Genomic DNA, 18743 nt, shown 5'->3' on the forward strand with positions numbered 1-18743 from the left:
TGGAGAGAGGAGACAGCACAGAGAGTGGGTCTGAATGTCAGAGCTCTAGCCCAGTAGACTGGCTCTGAACCACATTCTAGGGCCCTTAGGAACATCAGAGAGCAAATGGCAACACCCAGGGATGGGGGGAACTGCAACTCAGGGGGCTCCCAGGCGGGATATCTCCATCGCACAGCTCCAGAGGTGCCAACTTACAGAATACAATATGCATGGCGCCTCCTAGAGTTGTGCCACGTAGAGCAACACGCTGGGACTCGGCACCAAGGGCACCCCTAGGCATCCTGGATCTTGAGCTTAGGACAGCAGGATGAACTCTGGCCCATTCACGACTTCGGCCAGCCAGGGCACAGCCAGCAGCTGCAGGGAAGGATGTTTCTCCCCCGCTCCTGGTGGGGAAGCACCGGCAGATGGCCACAATAGGCTGAGGGGGGCGGGGGAGCAGTAACAGGCTCAACAGGAACTTTCCTCAGATCTATAATCTGTTCCCACTAATTATAGGCAGCCCCACTCACTTTGCCCTCTGGGGCCAGACTGCCCAGCCCCTCCCCGTTGACTCAGAAGCACTGCCAACAGGAGGGAAGGGCCTAGAGAAAGTTCCAGGCATTCAAAGGACTGGCCAACTGGGCCCAGGAGACTGGCATTGTTTTGCTAGAAGAAATGGTTAAGAAAGAACTTACGAACCACTGAAATCTGGAGAGTTGTTGTCCAAAACAAGATTCAGCGTCGTGTGGCACAGCAAGTGCTTTCACCGGCAATTAGCTTCAGCCTCAAACAACCTGGGAGGTGATTAACACCATTATCCCCCTTGACGCCCAAGGAAGGAGGACTCAGCAAGTCATAGTGCCAGGTTAGGCACCGACTGCCTCACAGGGGGTGGTAACCGCTGGAAATGGCCTGACCCTGGTGCAGGACAATGGGGTTCAGCCACTAGTAGACCGGGGAGCACTGGGTAGCAGGGCTCGGGGTTTATAAGAGGCCAAGAGATTTTTCTATCTGATCCTCCAAAAGTGACAGCAGCTCCCCACTTTCCCGGATTCTGTCCATCCAGAGGTTCACCCCTAAGAATCTCGGATTCCCCTAGAGCCCTAAGCGGAAGCTGTCGTTTCCTCTCCTTTCAACCCTTCAGAAACATTCTTGATTCAGAGAGGGACCAAATGCCCCAACCTGGGTGCTTGGTGAGCTTCCGGCCACCAAATGTTGAGGGATTCCTGCATGACAGACAGCTACTCACTCACAAGCTTTCAAATTCTCTTTATTAAAAATCTTTTTCTTTTTCCTTTTGTAAAAACAAACACTTGTGGTCAGTTATACATATCAAGAAAAGTGGTGACGATTTATAGGACACTCAACAAAATCCAATACTTTACAAGTTCAAACTTAAATTAACTAGTTTTTTTTTTTTTTCTCTCTTATAAGCTCAAGAAGCAAACTCTGGTCCAGTTCAAGTATCATCTAACAGATCACAGCCTTGGAGTGTCCAAGAAAGGGAAACCCTGATACTAGTGACTGCTGCTCACACCGACATCAAATTTATCAAATTCTTTGGGAATACAGTCTGGATTTACTTTATTTCAGGTGTTTACAATGAAAAGAAAATTACGTAGGCCTTTGGTTACATTAACCCAGGGCACAAATAGATCTGTTGCTCAAGGCGACACCTGCTGTTGAACAACCTTCTCAACCTTTTCCGGGAGACACTTTGAAATGGTGGACAGACACTGAGGAAAAGCTTTAAAAAATAAATCAATATTTTCCTGGTTGCCTTTCATACTGCATTGTGTATGACACATAGGAATAAAAAACGCAAATTAGAGTGGGTGAAGGACCATGCCGATGGAATTGTATAAAAATAAATAAAAATAAATATATATACACACAATTATGGAATCTTAGATGATTTTTAAACTGAAGGTTCTGATTGAACGCTGAGCGAGCCTCTCCTCTCTTCTTCCCTGAGGCTCTCTCCAGCTTTCCAAGATGGAGAAGGTCAATCTGTCAGCAAGGGAGCCATTACACTACTCGGGACTGCGGCTGTTTGAACAGCCATTGGGATTTCCATGGAAACGCTGCTGGGGGGTGAGCTAGCGCGTCGGCTTCCACTTTGCTGGAGAAAAGACTGCCAGCATCTCTGACAAGGCACAGTTCCAGCATCTGATGGAGGCAGCAGGCTTTTCCCATCAAGCTTTGGCTGGGAAGCTGGCCCTAGTCTTCCCTCCGGTGGGAAGAAAGACACAGGGTCAAAGGTTTTCTGAGAAATGGAGGTGGCTGGTTTCCAGAATGCCAGGTAACAACCTGGGTAGGCAGCCAGTGGAGCAGGTCTGGGCTGAGCCACCATCTTCAAACCCTGCTGTGTTTGAGACACCAACCTTTCTGAGGCCCCCAGGTGGCCTGATGCCGAGTCCGGCTTTCCTGCTTCCTCCAGCCTCAACTCGCTACAGCTGTCCAAGCCGGTCTGCTTGTCCCTGGTGCTGCCTTAACCCTTCTCCCTCACAGCTGCCCAACAGCGCTCTCCTTGCAGGGGACCACTCGCCTCAAGGTTTACACATGATCATTTTACGTTCTACATCTTTCCTTTTTGTGCCTTGTTTCCTCACTGATAAAATGTCAGTGTGGAACTCAGATAATCTCTGTACCCTTCTGCCATTAGAGCAGAGGACAGAATGTGCAGTCTACTCTTTTCTACCATTAAACAAATGCAAAAGTAAATAAATAAAACCATCCCTTCCTCGTCCACCTGCCTGCAGTCGGGAATGGAAACCACAGGAGCTGTCTTCCAGGGGCTAAGTCAGGGAGGCTGCCTCCAGGCACGGGGCTCAGCTTGTGGAAACAGCACCGGGCTCCCCTCTGACCTTCTTGAGGGCTTCTCTAGGGCTGCAGCTGAGCCTCATTCCCCCGGTACCCTGTCCCACACGCTTCCAATGGCACATCAGATGAGAGGCCCTGCAGCCCGACTGGGGCCTGAAGGTACTAACCTCCAGTAACAGACAGCCGGATGGGAATAAGGGTTCTGTTCTTCATAACATTTAGCTGCCAGGTCTGCACATGGAGTCAACTCTGAGACGCTCTTGACCCTCTGCCAAATTGGAAAGGGCCCACCTGCCAACACCCAGCCACCCTCCAACGCCACCCTTCAGTCCTACAGCCTTCTCTTTCCTTAGCTTCTCCCCTCACTGAGAGACCACTTAAAAACCATCCCACTGGGAGGCTGCTGGAGCCCAGAGTACAGGCAGCAAGGGTGAGTCAAGGACAGATGCCATTTCCTTGTTTTGGTTCTCTCAGGCCAGTGCCATGCAACCCGGAGGCCAACACTCGACCCAAGCCCTCAGCAAGGGCTGTTTCAACTGGAAGGGGAAGGCGCTTCTGTTTTCATTTTTATTTAAAGTGACTCTACACCTAATTCACTGTCCAGAATAGAACAAACTCTGGCATCTCCTGAAATCAAGAGGAGGAAAATAAGTTTAGGGGGAACTTATCAGAGCTTCCAAAATGAAGGGTTCTTTTCCTCCTCTGTAAAATTGAATTTTAAGGCATGAATCTGGTGAACTTCTAGAATAACTGAGAGGGTGAAAGAGTTATTAAAAACAGGGCTTTTCAAAAAGGTAGTCCAGCTGGAGGAACTCCCAGCTTCTGCCAAGTGACTGTCTAGGGTGCCCCCTCTCCAGGACTGCAGGACCCGGCACAGCGACCCCACCCCCGCGCAGGAGGCCAGGCAGAGAAACCGTGCCAGGGTCACTGAAGTGGTTCTTGACCCAGGAGTTTCCATGAAACCTTTCCCTTGGATGACTCAGCCTGGCCTGACCTGTCCTATCCCGTCAAGAATTTGAACACTGTGAAAATCCCTGAGAAGTTGGACTTTATGAAATGGAAATGACCCTTGGCACAGAAAGAGGAGAGAGGGAGGGAGGGGGAGCAAGAGAGAGAAGCAAATTGAAAGCTTGTTTGAAGGAAACAAAAGAGCCAACAGGGAGAAAGTGGGCAACCCTCAGGGGGCTGGACACAGCGGGGTGACAGCTCTGGGAGACACTTCAGGGCGTTTTCATGAGTCTCTGAGAACAAACCAGGCAATGTGGCCTGCCTGGTTTTCCTTCCTCTCCAGGTTTAGATCCTGCACCGAGGTCAGGAAGGCCCCACCTCGGCAGGCCCTCCTCTCCCCGCTTCCAGCAGTGGCAGGGTGTCAGGGCTTTTTCTTTTCAAAGTTTGGCACGATTCCGCTGTCCTCAGGCCTCGGACTGCCTGCCCCCTCGGTCTCCTTCAGGCCCTCCTCGGCCAGCTGGGACAAGTACTTCTGTGGTGGGAAAAGAGGGACAAAAGAGGCAGAGAGAGGGTCAGTGGTGACCTGGAGGGAGAGGAAGGAGGTGTGTGCCTTGTACCCCTCTCCTATCATCTTGCCCAGTGAGTGGGGACCCCGCCTCCCTCCCCAGATCCTTCTGGGGCTACAGGACCCATGCTAAGTAATGCACTTCCTTCCCACTTTATGCTAGTTTACAAGTAGTGCATGTCTCTTAGAAAACATAGAAAGTACAGATCCTAACAACAGCAAACACTTCCACAGCCCGCATCCTGTGCAAATGCTGCTCTGCTTTTCTTATATAAACTCAGTTAATCCTCACAGCCACTCTACTTGTTTCCCAGAAAGAGCTCCGTATCCAGGCAGCACATCCACGTGTAAAAGGCTGAGGGAAAAGAGGGAAGCTGGAATGCCAGAGAGAGAGAAGCACTGTCCTATAGCAATTATGAAAGACAAAACCACAGCCTGACATTTGAGACTCGTAACAACCTGTCTCCCGTCAGGCAGGCTGGCAGCTTGAGTGTCTTGGAGGTCCTTCTGTGGAATTTCTGTTCCATAGTTGGAGGCTGCCTTGCCCACCCTGGAACACTCATTGATCTGGCTGGCCCCCAGCCCGACTCGGCAAGCCTGTCAGGCCGTTCCTGGGATTCTGGATTCAATGCAATGAGACAGACTAGAAAATGCCTGGGGCCCCAGCTGCAGGCCCTCTGACTGCTGGGGCAGCAAGGGACAGTGCAAAGAGCACTGGATTCGGAGTCAGCAGGTTAGGTCCAGCACAGTGGTCAAGTGTGTGGGCTCTGTCATCAGATGACCTGGGTTCAAATAGTAGCTCTCAGCAGACAAGTTACCCAACATCTCTGACGTCTGTAAAGTGTGGGTCATAATGGTAACTACCGTGTAAGGTTGCTGTGAAGTCCAAGAGGGACCATAAAGCACCTGGCTCAGCGCCCAGCATGAATAAACACTCGCCAATGTTGCCCATTATCATTAGGGGCACCAGCCAACTGATTTTGGGAAAGTCATTCAGCTTCTCCCAGCCGCAGACCCTAATCTCTTAAATGGGAGAAATGGTGTCCTCCTCCCCTGACCCCAGGTGATTCTGAGGGTCAGACGAGATGATGTGAATGAGACGACTGCATCTACCCGCTCTTTCTAGAAGAGACTGAGGTTGGCTTTGAGAGGTGGGTGAGCCTGACCGGGAGAGGGGCAGACTGGATCCCTGCAGCCCAGGCTGCTGATGGAGGGCCAGGTTTCTCCTCTGCCTCAGCTCAGAGAAGAGAAATGTGTGCTGAGGGAGGCAGGCAGGTGAGTGTGCTGTGTTTGGGCACATTCCTCCCCAGACCCGGAGCCAAGCAGGCATCTAGTTTTCCTATCTAGCACTGACTCCACCTGTTGTTCCAGATTACTCTGGGTGGGTTCTCTCAGGGCCATGACCAGCAGTGGGGAACAGCAGGGTTGTGCACAGGGTTGCACAGAGAGAATAGAGGCTGCTCCCGCCTGTTCCCTGCCTCCAAGAGCAATCCCCAACCCCCACCTCAAGGCCTCCTGGTGGTGCTAAGTTTACAAGTTGCCTAACTTAGGTGTTAGCCAGCACCTGCTGCTCGGGACTGAATTCTGCACTTTCCACACATGTAACTTGGGGTGTGGTGGGGTGGGGTGGGCGAGGCTGTGTGGACAGAGATATTTTGTCAAGGCCGCTGCAGAAACTCTATCTGGGAAGCCTGTGGTGGCAGCTCCCAGCTCCCTGGCAGGTGCGTCAGGGAAACCTGAACTGCGGTTGGCGGGTGTAAGGGGCTTAGCCAATGTTTAGACCTGACATGCCTGGGAACCACAGGAATGGCTCTGGCCTGCTATGGGGAGGTGAGCCTGTCCCAGGGGCCCAGAACACAGTCCATTGCCCTGGAAAAAAAAACACAGGATTTAGAATTAGAGGCCCTGAGAAGTCTGCACTCTTCCTAACTTCCTGGGTGACCTTGAGCTGTGTGGTTTCCTTGGGGGCTTCACAATCCAGCTGAGAATGCCAGATGAGATCAAACGTTCTCAGACTGAGATATCAGAATCTGCTGGAAATATTTTTCTTAATGCAGATTCTCAGGCCCAGCCCTAGAGAAAATGAATAAGCAGGTATAGGGTAGGTCCAGGAAGCTGCATTTTTTAAAGATGCCAGATGATATGAAAACCAAGGTCTGGGAAAATCAGGACCAGATGATCTCCAAGGCCCCTGCCTTCCATAGGTTTCATCTTGTTGAGGTGGAGGAGGATGTTGTCTTCAGGCCAGATGGCTGCCCTCAGCTGGCTCTCTGGAGCTCAGTCTGAACCCTTGGTCTGGCCAAATCAGGCCTTCACTACACTCCCCCAGGAGATGCTGGGACCCGGGCCCGGGGCCCCATGGCTTCTTTGGTCACAGAGCAGCTGCTCTCTGGAGGGAAATCAAAAAGCTTAAGTGACCTGAGTTTGGGCATAGCCAATGACAGTCCCTTGCATATGGTGACCCAGGCCGAGACATTATGGGTCTCTGTTTGCAAGACCAGCTTAGTACAGCAAAAAGAGGAAAATGTTTAAGACTCAGGCAATCTGGTCTCAGGCCTGGTAACTCACCAACAGCATGGCCTTGGACAAATCATGTTGCTTCTCTGGGCCTTTGTTTCCTCAATTATAAAACAAGAGAGTTAGCCTACATCTGAGTTTTCTTAACACATTCAAGTCATTTGGAGAACTTTCTCAAATTATGTATTCCCAGGCTCCACCAAATTCTACTGACTATCTGACCTAGTATATATACTGAAACATTGTCCAGGTGATTCTGGTTCACATCCTAGGTTAAGAACCATGAGATTAGCCACTTTTTAACAATTCAGCTGACAGTAATGCCTGCTCTGGAATTAGGGCACGATGCCACCATGAGGGTCTTCCAGATTGAGGCCTTGTCCGTCAAAAAACTAGTCTGATTCCTTGTAATAAAAACAGGAAGTGCCTCGAAATACTTACCCCCTGTTGTCTGATATTTCATGCTTTCTATTAAGTTACTAATTCCTAGCCTATACCAGAAGTTAATTACGAAAAACACATTCGAATATGCTATATGTATATTAGGTGTATATTATAGAAATATTACTATATTTCATTGATTTTAAGATGTATTTTTTACACATTAACATCTCTGAAATTGAGATGCATTTGACAGTTGATGGAGTCTCATCATTTAACTTTTGCAACTTTATTTTCTTATTAGTATCAAAAAATAGTGGTTTGTCTTACAATTGATGGCTCCTTAGAGTGGACAAAATAAGGTATTTACAGTATCTTTTATGTCACTTTTTAATATACTAAAAACTCATTTTAATTATTGCTTCTCTCCTACATTAGAATGGAAGCTCCACGAGGGCAGCAATCTTTGTCTGCTTTTTTGTTTTTTTGTTGTTGCATGCCCAGTGTCTAGAACAGTGCCTGGTACATATATGCCTATGTTGTGGTAGGGATGAACATTTAAATAGAACGTAGTAGTGGTTTTTATTCTAGCAAACAGGGGAACAGATACAGAGAAGTATCTGGATCTGGAACATCCAGGTCTTGTAGGAAGGGGTCAGCCCCAACCACTGGCCAGGTGAACACTAACCCGAGTTACTCAGTCTAGAGGGAGAGGCAGATACAATAAAACCAACCCAAATAGAATGTTCTAAGTACTAAAGCGGAGACGTGCTCTGAGAGCACACGGGAGGCAGCCACCATGTGGAGCAGCCTGGTGGAGTCAGGTCTGAGGGGAGAGTAGGAGTTCTCCATGTGGTGGAAAGAGACAGAAACTCACAGAGACTGGGGAGCCCCCAGGTGCTGGGCAAGGAAGGCTGATGGTTACCTGTAAGTTCCTGTAGTGGACAGCACTGCGACAGTGGCTAATTTTTGCCATCTCCTCGCTCGTGTAGAACAGCCCACACAGCTTGCAGTAAAACCCAGTCCTGGGCACCACGAACTCCACCCCTGCAGAAGGATGGGGGTGGACAGGCAGGCAATTAGGAAGGTGGAGGGAGGCCCCTGTGGTCCTGCCAGCCATCAAGTAGAAGGAGGAGCAATGAGCTCCATCCCTCACTTGCTGTTGACTTTGGCTGGTGACCTAGCTTCTCCAAGCCTGTTTCCTTATTTGCAAAACAGGCTAGAAGAAAACAGCACCTACCTCTTTCACAGGTGGTTGTGAATGTCAGGGGTGTGCTCCCTGAAGTGTGATGGAGTGCTTAGCAGTTCTATGCTCTGCTACTGCCTTTGGGAACTAGGTCCAGGCTCTCCTAGTATCAGCCTGCTTCCAGCCTTTCCAGGGAAAAGAGGAGGAACGAGGTCTCTTACATTTCACTTATTGGATTTCATTTCTCCACACTGTACTTCTCTCTGCAGCTGTTGTGGCCAGGATTCTAGAGAATGCTCTCATTTTTTTGTTGTTTATTTTAGAATTATGTTCATTAAAGAAAAATTTAAAAATAAAGTGAGAAAAAAATCACCCAGAGTCATTCCAATCAAAATATTCTCTTCCACACTATCTATATGTAGAGGCTGGGGGTGGGGGCAGTTTTAACCATATGCTAAGCACAATTCTGTCTCCTCCCTTTTTTCATGTAATAGTATATCATAAACATTCTCCATCTTTCTCCAGTCTGTACATCTTAACCATCAATTAACAGCATTTTATTTATGATTTGTTAAATATAAATCCCAGGATTCTGGGAAGCTTTTTGATGCTGAGGAAAGGAAAGAGTGGCCCGACAGCCAGAGAAGTGACAGTGTCACAGCCCAGAGGATTCATCTTTGGAGGGACGGTGGCTGCTCCAGCCTCCACCAAGGTGTTTTGGGGATCACGGTTCTCCTTTTAAAGACACAGTCAGCAGAGTGGAAAGAGCCCAGGTCTGAGCGGGCACAGACCAGACACTAAGAACCCACGTAACCTGAGGAGAAACAGCTGAACCCTTCCGGGGCCTCAGTTTCCTCAGGCACCCGATTGCGAAGGGCCAGCGAAAGAGCAGGGTGTGGGGCTGTGCAAAGCAGGACCCATTGTGGAAGGACCGAAGAGGGGCTGAGTGCTCAGGCCGCTTCCTGCCTGTGCACTGACACTTCAGCTGGGCTTTGCTGCTGCCCATCTGGTTAGCTTCCACTGCTCTTCTGGGGGTGGGGCTGGTGGCAGAGCTGGCCACACTGGGTGGAAGGGAGAGGGAGGCTGGGAGCGACACACCAGGGCAACAGCAGCTTCTTGCAGAGAGGGAGACAGGCCCAGTCTCCACAAAGGACAGGCCTGAGCTGGCCTCCAAAGCTGTGTGTGACCACAAGTCCCGGGCTTCTTTCTCTTTCCTCCTGCCATCTCTCATGAGACAGAGATAAGTGCACAGGAGACCAAGTCATAGAGAAGAAGCCTAGACTTGTAATTACAACTTTTTTTTTTCATTTCAAATAAGCCACTCATCAGTGTAGAGGGGCAGGCCTGAGGGAGGAGGGCGCCTGGAGGCCTGCCCACCGCCTGCCTTGACTGATTGCTTGGCTGTGGTTTGGGGCCTGGGAGGCCTCCTCGGCTGGTTTTCTCAAACTGCCACGTAGCACACTGCTGTGCCCTCAGCAATCCACAGAAGCTCCCAGAAGTGAGGGGGCCACATTCAGGCCCAGCTGCCCAGAGAGAAGCTGAGTGTGCTTCCCCTCCTCTCTCTCCTTCTACCCTCACCCCAAAGGATGGAAAAGGATGGCCCTGGCTTTGCCTGTGGGTGGCCAATTCACCCCTCCACTTCACAAACAGGCTGTGGCCGGCAAAGGAGTTTTAAGCAAGGCCCGCCTACATCCTCTGTTCCTACAAAATAGTTCTCCCCCTTGCTGCTGCTCTGTGGGGAGCAGAGGCCCACACAAGACAGGAACAGCCACTAGAAAAAGAGAAGCACCACCCGGAGGCCACACGGAGCAGACGCAGGCCTGTGATCAGAGCCACTCCCTCTCTCTTGCCCCAGACCCTGCAGGATCGGCCACTTGGGTGGTACCAGGAAAGAAGCCTGGGCTTGTCGCTGCAGACCCCAGCTGAGGTCTCCAGGATCCTCCAGGTTCCCCAAGAGCCTTCCAGCCCCTGTCCTAGGACCCCCAGAAGGGATGCAGCTGCCTCAGAAGCCACCACAGAGCATGAAGCAGTGCCTGAGCTGGCAGCAGTGGCCGCTTTCAACCCAAGGAGCATGGCTACCATCCTTGGGGTTCTGGGTGAGATTTCACTTTGAACAAAGGCTTGCACTGCGCTCCCCCCCCACCCCCCCACCAAAAGCTTAGAAGCCCATGGTCTAGTGGAGAGAAAATGGAATTGAGAATCAGTCCTAGCTCTTTTACTTAGGTTGTATGACCTCAAGTACAGTTTATTTAACCTCTCTGAGTTTCTTCATCTGTAAAATAGGAATAAAAATACCACAAATGATGTTAAGGGGAAGTACCTATCATTTTGCCTGGTGCTCAAAAAATCTTCGTTTCCAGACACGTGTTAAACATTTCTTCACAGAGGCCACCTGCCTGTGGGTTGGCTTTCTCGCCCTCCAGCCTTTCACCAAGGCCGCCTGGAGAACCCAGACCCCACAATGTGGCCATAACACTCTTCCCGGCACCCACCCGACACGGGTGGCTGGTCGGGCAGTACCAGGTGGTCAAAAGACAGTGCTGGGCAAGGAGAAGCTGGGCAGGGAGGATCCCCAAACACCAGGTAACTCTGCCCTGCGTAACTGGGAGTAAATGCCAACACTACCCCAGGACGCTTCTGGAATGTGAGGACCCAGCGAAGCGACAGCAGCAAGAAAAACGGCCACAGCCCAGTTGAGTTCTGGAGCCACTTGGTCCTCCCATTTTTCAGCCTCTATTAAGTATGATAATTAAAGCTGAATTTGCCTTCTAATAATAGCTCCTGGCGCGGGTAATTATAACTCCGTCATCCCAGCAAAGCCTGGGATGGGTGGAGGGGGAGCTTGTGTTTTGCAGGCAAGGCCCTTTTGTTCTGGTAAGAACAGGCCTTGGCAGGCTCACGCTGGCTGGGGTCACCCAAAGGTGGCCTGAAACACATGGGCAGTGCCCTCCCCACTGTGCCCACCCCGGTCCCTGAGCAATCGGTCTTCCCCTCTCTTTCCTCCGGATGGCATGCCCGGTCCCTGGCACTCCTCATTCCGCCTCCCTGCTCTCCACAGGGACAAAGCCTGAAAGCTGCTCCCCACCTGCCTAGAGGTCTCTCTGCGGTAGTGGCTGACCCGGGAGGGTGAAGGGTTACGCAGCCCCAGTGAGAGGAAACCTAGTAGGTCTCAGTAACTATTTCACAAATGAATAATAACAATAACCAACCCTTATTAAATATCTCCTGCTGTATTACAAGTCTTCATTCATTTAATCCTCAAAATAACCCTACCTGGTAGGCTTCTATTACTCTCGCCGATTTACAAGTGAAGAAAGCCAAGCGGAGAGGTTAAATAAGCTGCTCTGTCCCCCAGCCAGCTGGGACTTGAACCCCGGGAGTCAGATTCCACAGTCTGTGCTCTTAACCACTGCACAAAAATCGCTTTTCCTACACTGTGCTGCCTGAGCAGAGCAGTCTCAGATTTGAAATCCCGAGTTCTGAGCTGAACTTGCTGTGTGATCTCTGGTAAGTCTCTGGGCTGCAGTTTCCTCACCTGTCAAATTCGGGAAATAGTTCCACACACCCCTACCCTGAGATCCATGAGATAATGGATCTCAGAGCTAATCGAAGACTATAATCAAGCACAAAAGTACAATCTAGAATAGCCCCAAACTGGAAACAACCCAAATGCCCATCAACAGACGAATGAATAAACAAAAGGTGGTCCATATATATCCACAATGCAATACTCCTCAACACTAAAAAGAAACCAACTATCAATGTACCCAACAATTTGGATGAATCTCAAAATAACTATGCTGAATGAAAGAAGCCAGGCAGAAACAGTGCATACTGTATGATTCCCTTTATACAAAATTCTAGAATGCAAACCACTATTTAGTGACAGAAGAGAAAGCCGTGGTTACCTGGGGATTGAGGTGTGGGGAGGGAAGGATTACAAAGGAGTATCAGGAAATTTGGGGGGTGATGAATATGTTCACTATCTTGATCGTGGTGGTGGTCCCACAGGTCATATGTCAAACTGATCAAATTGTACATTTTAAATATGTGCACTTCATTAACATTAGTTTTACCTCAATAGAGCTATTTTTTTTAAAAAACCAGAATGAGATATCATTTTCCTCCTAACAGATTGGTAAAGATTAAAAACTGATAATATCCAAGGCTGGTCCCGTGGGCAAGTGGTTAAGTTTGCACACTCCACTTCAGCTGCCCAGGGTTTTGCGGGTTCCGATCCTGGGCACGGACATGGCAACACTCATCAGGCCATGCTGAGGCAGCATCCCACATAGCACAACCAGAAGGACCAACAACTAGAATATACAATTATGTACTGGGGAGCTTTTGGGAGAAGAATAAGAAAAAAAGAAGATTGGCAACAGATGTTAGCTCAGGTGCCAATATTTGAAAAATAAGTTATCTAAAAAACTGATAACATCCAATGACATGGAGAATGAGAACTCTCCCTCAAGGGAGCAGTGAAAACTGGTATAATCTTTCTGGAGTGCAATTTAGTCACAATTATGAAAATGTGCAATGCAAATATCTATGACTCCCCCTCCCCCCAACAGCCCCCCCGCTAGGACACTGTCCTACAGAAATGCTGGCATGCACACAAAGGTGACAGCATGTTTGGAAGGGAACAGAGCATAGAGCCAGCATGGCTCCATGAATCACACTCCTGGGGTTGGAATCCTGACTCCAGTCTTTGCTGATCACTAGCTTTGTAACCCTGCATCTCAGATTTCTTATCTGTAAAATAGGGATAAAATTATTACCTAGCTCATTGGTGTTTTGAGAGAGTTAAAAGAGATAAGCACTAGGATTGGTGCCTGCATGGTAAATAAGAAAAATAAAAGCTTAACTATTAGAGCATTTTCATAATGCAAAAAAAATTGAAAATATCCTAAAAGCTCACCACTAGAGGAATGATCAGTAATTTATGGTACATCTTTTAAGATAGAATATTTGCAGTGGTTAAGAATACATTCTCTTTGAACTGACTTGAAGAGATCTCTAGGACCCACTATTAAGTTAAAAGAGCAAATTACAGAACATTATGTGTATAGTGATCCCGTTTTTGAGGGAGAAAAACTATCTGTGGGTATGAAAGTGGCTACTGCTAGAGTCGGGGAGAGACCGGAGGGCAGCGATACATATAACATTTACTTTATATGGTTCTTATTTTTTAAATGTGTTATAATAACCTTTCACATTTTTTGCAATAAAAAACAATAATAAAAAGACGTGAATTATAAGGTAGCATAATTTATTCTTAATTAGTGCTGTGTATATCATACAGATTCTAAGTTCTTGGATGACGAGAGACTTGTGCTACATTTCTTGATTCCCCCAGAGCGCCTTGCACAGTGCCATACTATCCAGTAAGTATTGCTGACTGAATGAATGCATAAAGAATGCATGAAGGAACTGTCTGGCACCTTTTTCCTGAAAGACAACCTTTGCAACTGTTTCCCAGGGTTAAAACACCCGGGGCCTTCACGCAGTCTTCTTAGTTCATTCTAAGGTCAGTAGTTCCTTTTTTTAGTTGTTGTCCTGTGGCATGTTGGACGCTATGCAGCAAATTTAGCCCTTAAAAAAAAAGGCGTTTGCTCTTCAAATCTGACTCTATGAAAATGGTACACTTGGAGGACACAAACAGTAAGAAATTTTTTAAAGGAGATGAAAAAGAGAAACTTGATGGAAAGGATGAGCCTCCATAATGACTGAGCAGACACGCGGTCACTAGTCATTACATAACGCACGCTTATCTTGCTTCCTTGTGACATCTTCCCAAGAGACACCATCCAAGCTCTCTCTCTGAGCAGCTGCTACTACTCCTTTGTCTTATTGCTTTCCAACCTTTCGGAGTCAATGTAAAGACTCAGAGATGACATGGGCTGGAGTGGGAGTCACTGGGGTAGCAATGGTGTCAGAAGCTCCCAGGGAACTTTCTTTTTTTTTTTTTTAAAGATTTTATTATTTCCTTTTTCTTCCCAAAGCCCCCCGGTACATAGTTGTGTATTCTTCGTTGTGGGTTCTTCTAGTTGTGGCATGTGGGACGCTGCCCCAGCGTGATCCGATGAGCAGTGCCATGTCCGTGCCCAGGATTCGAACCAACGAAACACTGGGCTGCCTGCAGCGGAGCGCGAACTTAACCACTCAGCCACGGGGCCAGCCCCCCAGGGAACTTTCTTAAACTATCTTCACTCCCTTCCCTGAGACTGTAGTTACCACTCCTCTTTGAAAACATGTCCTGGGTGATTCCACTTTTAACCCTCCTCCTCGCTATCCCCCCCACCCCCAACACTTCCACCACTGAAAAGCCACTGATTTGGAACAATTCCGTATTACAGGTGAAGAAACTCAGCCTCAGGAACCCCCAACCCATCATCCCCTATGAGGACTCTGCGTTTGCACATTGCCTGCCAGAGGCCCGAGCCATCTCCCTCTCAGTGTCCCCAGCCGGCTGGCCCCCTCAGCAGTGCCCTGATCTCCATTCTGCCTGTGGCTGGGTTGCCTTCCCTGGCCAGGTGAGTTCTGACAGTACCGCTCACTCCCAAGGCCTCCAGGAAAAATATTTTTACATCTTTCTCTCTCTCTTTTTACTCCTTGTCTTACTAATAACGGACTTGAGGGGCCAGAAAAAGCAAAAAACATTCTGAGTATGACTTGTCTGAGGACACGCAGTCACCCAGTAAGTGGAATAGGAAGGACAGGGGCCTGGGTCTCTCTCTGTTCAGTGCTCCCTCTATCAGCTGTGTAGGGTCTGCCCCAGATGCAGCCTATTCAGCATCATTGCCTCAGAGTCTGGTCCTTCAAAGAGAAAAAAATGTAGCGTTGTTTTAGGAAGAACTGGGGCAAGGAGGGCAGGGAAGAGAGTAGAAGAAGGGAGTCAATTCTGTTGATTTTGTGGTGGCCACTGGGCCTCTGCTTCTTCCCTGCCTGAATAAGGGCTGCATGGTCTGGAATAACGCATTTCCTGATGCAAAAACAAGTCTCTCAGCTCTGGCTCCCGTGGCAGTGCCCTGAGAGGCCTGGCCCCATGAGGTCTCTGGTCTACTACGGGAGACTGAAACTGCAAGAGACTGTAAAACAGCAGCTCGCAAAACCTAGGTTACCGCCTCAGACATTAGAAACAACAACAAAATGACAAAAAGCTCTCTCAAGCTCTTAGATGTTACTACAGAACTGTCATTTCCTAGAGCTGCATGCTCAGTAAGGACCGTGTATTTCACCTACCTAGAGGAATGCTAAGTTCACTGAACACATCCTCTGGTTCCCAAGATGGCAAAGAAAGGGGCTGTTTCAGCTCCACTTCGGTGTATTCCGGTGACCTCACGTCCAGAGTTTTCATTTCCATATACCTGGAGCTTTCTGCAGAACAGGAGCCAAGGCAAAGACCAATGAACCACAACACGCCTCCAAGAACCCCTGCAATTCTGTTCCTTGTGCTGCGTGATGGGGATCGCTCCCTTGGACTGCTTAATAATATGAGAGTAGGGCGAGGACTTCTAATTAGAACCAAAGTGCTATAGTTAAGAGCTTTTTCCACTGCCAAAGAATGTGACACACAAGAAAACTTGGCAGATCTTTGCAATGGTCCCGGGTGGGGGTGCTGGCTGCTGAGGCCTTCGCTTGGGATGATCCACCCGCATGCTCCCCAACTCAATATCACTCCATCTCTGCAGGCAGAGGAATTACGGAAGGGCAAAAATTGTGGTGACGTTCACAGGAGCACTGAGGCTGGCAGGAACGGCAATGCCATTCTCACCCCAAGCTTGTCGAGCAGTGTTATTAAATAGGAACTCCAAACACTGGGTAAGCAAATAAGCCACTGACACCAGTGCATGTTGGGACCTATCCCACAAAATAAAAGGGGTTCAACCAGAGCAAGGTGAACATCTTGCTCCTCCTTTATTCTTGCCTTCTTTAGACACAACCCAGGCCTCAGCGTTACTCTAGCAACAAAGGCAGCTCATGGCAGTTTCCATGGAGACGTAGATCCACACAGGTGAAAAACAGCTCAGGTCAGCTTGACATGGAAGCCAGGCCAAGCCTCCAGCTCACCTGCCAGCTTGTGCCAGCCACAGAGCACTGGACTGAAATGTTTATTTTTAAGTCTTTCCTCTATAGTTTCTGTCCCCGACTCTTGTACCCCTTACTTCAACCTCTGGAATGCTCCAAGGTCTGTGTGAAATGAATCTCTCTAGTTATTTTCACTGGGAGAACAGTGACGGCTACTCACGCTCCCTGCCCCCAAAGCCCTTGATGGATCTTAGTTTCCACTTGGCAGAGAAGCTAGGGCTTAGCCTATTTTAAACTCTGTCTTTCATGATGTCATAGTGCTAGGCACAGCACTACATCACCTCCCATGGAGGCGGAGGCGAGCCCGCCTCCAAGTCTTGTTTCACCGTCAGACCCTGGAGAAAAGTGCATCTGAGGGAGTAAGGGGAAGCCCCTTAGTGAGTCCCTCATTCTTCCCTCTGCCCGCTCCTTTCTCTGCCTCCCACACTCCTGCCCCCCTGGCTAAGGCCTCACAGAATAACGACCTGGGTGGTCCCCTGTTATGCAGGCACAAGGGGCTGCTTGCTGATCCCGAGGAACCGAAGCTCCTTCAGCTGATAACTGAAAACTTTTGCTAATTTTAGTTGTCAGAGTCCACTGGGTTCCCGCAAATTCAGAGAAGACCATCTTATCTGAGTTTAAAATGTGTGGTCTCCTATCTGATTTTCTTTAGGCCATTTGCCTAAAAGCCCTAACAGTATAGCTAGGCTTTTAGCAGCTTGCTTTCTGCACCAGTTTTAACTCTGGTTGAAACCTTACTTATGCTCCTTCCAGCCTAAACATGACCACACACTTCTCTAGGGTAGCAGTGGGCCCATCAACCTGACCGCACAGGGAGAAGAGGGAGGTAGTTACCCGGGGTCGACACTCCTCGGCAAGCCTGGCTTTGGAGGTCGGTGTCGGTGGGGGGGCTGGCTTTCTCCTCCAAGGGGCTGCCTTCACAAGCCCCATCTTCAGGGGTCCCCCTGGCCTTGCAGTCATCGAGAAATGGGCTAGGCTGCCGGGCCCTCTCCTCTGCTGGCTTGGGGGAAGACATTTGCTGGAGCGTAGGGGCCAGATGAGCATCTGAGCCCTCTGCTCCCTTTGCCTGCTCCTCGTAGCAACCTGAACCCTCCAGTGAGAGGCCTGTCTCGCATTCAGCTGGCTTCCGCTCAGCATCCAGATTTAGGCCAGGCGTTTCCACGTCCATGTCACTGGGACCGCTCGTGGAAGCAGAAGGCAGTTCTTTGGGCGACTTGAGGCTGATTTCTGCAGCCCCATTACCTATGGTCTTGCCTCCCTCCTTGGTGAAATCTTTGGGTAAGTCCAGGTGTAAGGCGGTCGTCACACAGGGACACATTTCGGGGCAGATTTTGTCCTTCTGGTCAATGGGTTCGATTTCTTCCAGCTCTGGGATGTCCGGTTCCATGATAAAATCTTCTTCCTCCCCCACCTCGTCCACTGTAACCAGCTCCTCCATGTTCGTGGGGTACCAGCTCTCCACCTCGGCCTCACTTCCACTCTCCCAATCTTGCTCCTGAACAAAAATGCAGAATGGAGGTCAGAGGGTGGCTGAGGAGTGGGTCTTTGTATTCAACCAGAGGGCATAAACCTTGACCATGGGACCCCTCAAACCAGAAAGATCCTGAGCATTCTTACTTCTACCTGGGAACATTTACTGGGTAATTAGAGGCTGTAAACCACTCAAGTCCCACATCACTGATTCATCCCTAGGATGAGGCTCAAAACAGCCCAGGATTTGGAATAAACCCTTAATGCTTAATCCACCATGTTTAAAGTGGCAGAAAGAATTTCAACACCTGGTACATTAGAGGTGCTTAATACATAGTTTTTGAATGAATGAATGATTAAGTTAGAAACTCTAAATAAATCAACTTGCTGGAGCTATTTCTTTGCACGTGGGGCATCGCTAAACGTAACTGTGGCCAAGCCCCTACAAAATTTCCCCAAGCACCCTCTCCCAGCAAGGGGGCAACTTCCCTAGCCAAGGCTCATACTTGGGCCCTGCTGAAACTTTCCCCTGGTGCCCCCAGCAGCCCACGGACCCAGCAGCCAGATTTAGGAGAGCGGCTTCCCTGCCAACGATACTCATTTCTCCACCTCCCCTGACCAGAAAGGCACAAAGCTGGCTGCGTTCCAAGGACCTTTCTTTTTGCTGTGGAAGCCCCAGCACTGTAACTGGGTTTTTCATTTTAATTAAGTAAAATAATCTTTACAAGCATAATAGATGTCTTGTTAATCCCAGAGTCTGGGCCTGCTGAGGTCAGGGCC

The 18743-nt window shown here is 49.2% G+C and overlaps 1 protein-coding gene across 7 annotated transcripts in view; it reads right to left on the reverse strand.

Moving 5' to 3' along the window:
• Positions 1-1231: 1231 nt before the first annotated feature.
• The window catches only part of RBM20 (RNA binding motif protein 20), a 189295-nt gene continuing 171783 nt past the window's right edge, over positions 1232-18743 (reverse strand). For all 7 annotated transcript variants that reach the window (XM_070633039.1, XM_070633049.1, XM_070633051.1 and 4 more), the window contains exons 11-14: positions 17328-17988; positions 15648-15782; positions 8142-8263; positions 1232-4285 (exon numbers count right to left, since the gene is read on the reverse strand). In XM_070633039.1, the coding sequence (XP_070489140.1) occupies positions 4175-4285; positions 8142-8263; positions 15648-15782; positions 17328-17988 (1029 nt within the window). In that variant the 3' untranslated portion in view covers positions 1232-4174. The remainder of the gene's footprint in view (positions 4286-8141; positions 8264-15647; positions 15783-17327; positions 17989-18743) is intronic.

This window comes from Equus przewalskii, chromosome 1 (genome assembly GCF_037783145.1).
Source record: "Equus przewalskii isolate Varuska chromosome 1, EquPr2, whole genome shotgun sequence".
Taxonomy (NCBI): Eukaryota; Metazoa; Chordata; class Mammalia; order Perissodactyla; family Equidae; genus Equus; species Equus przewalskii.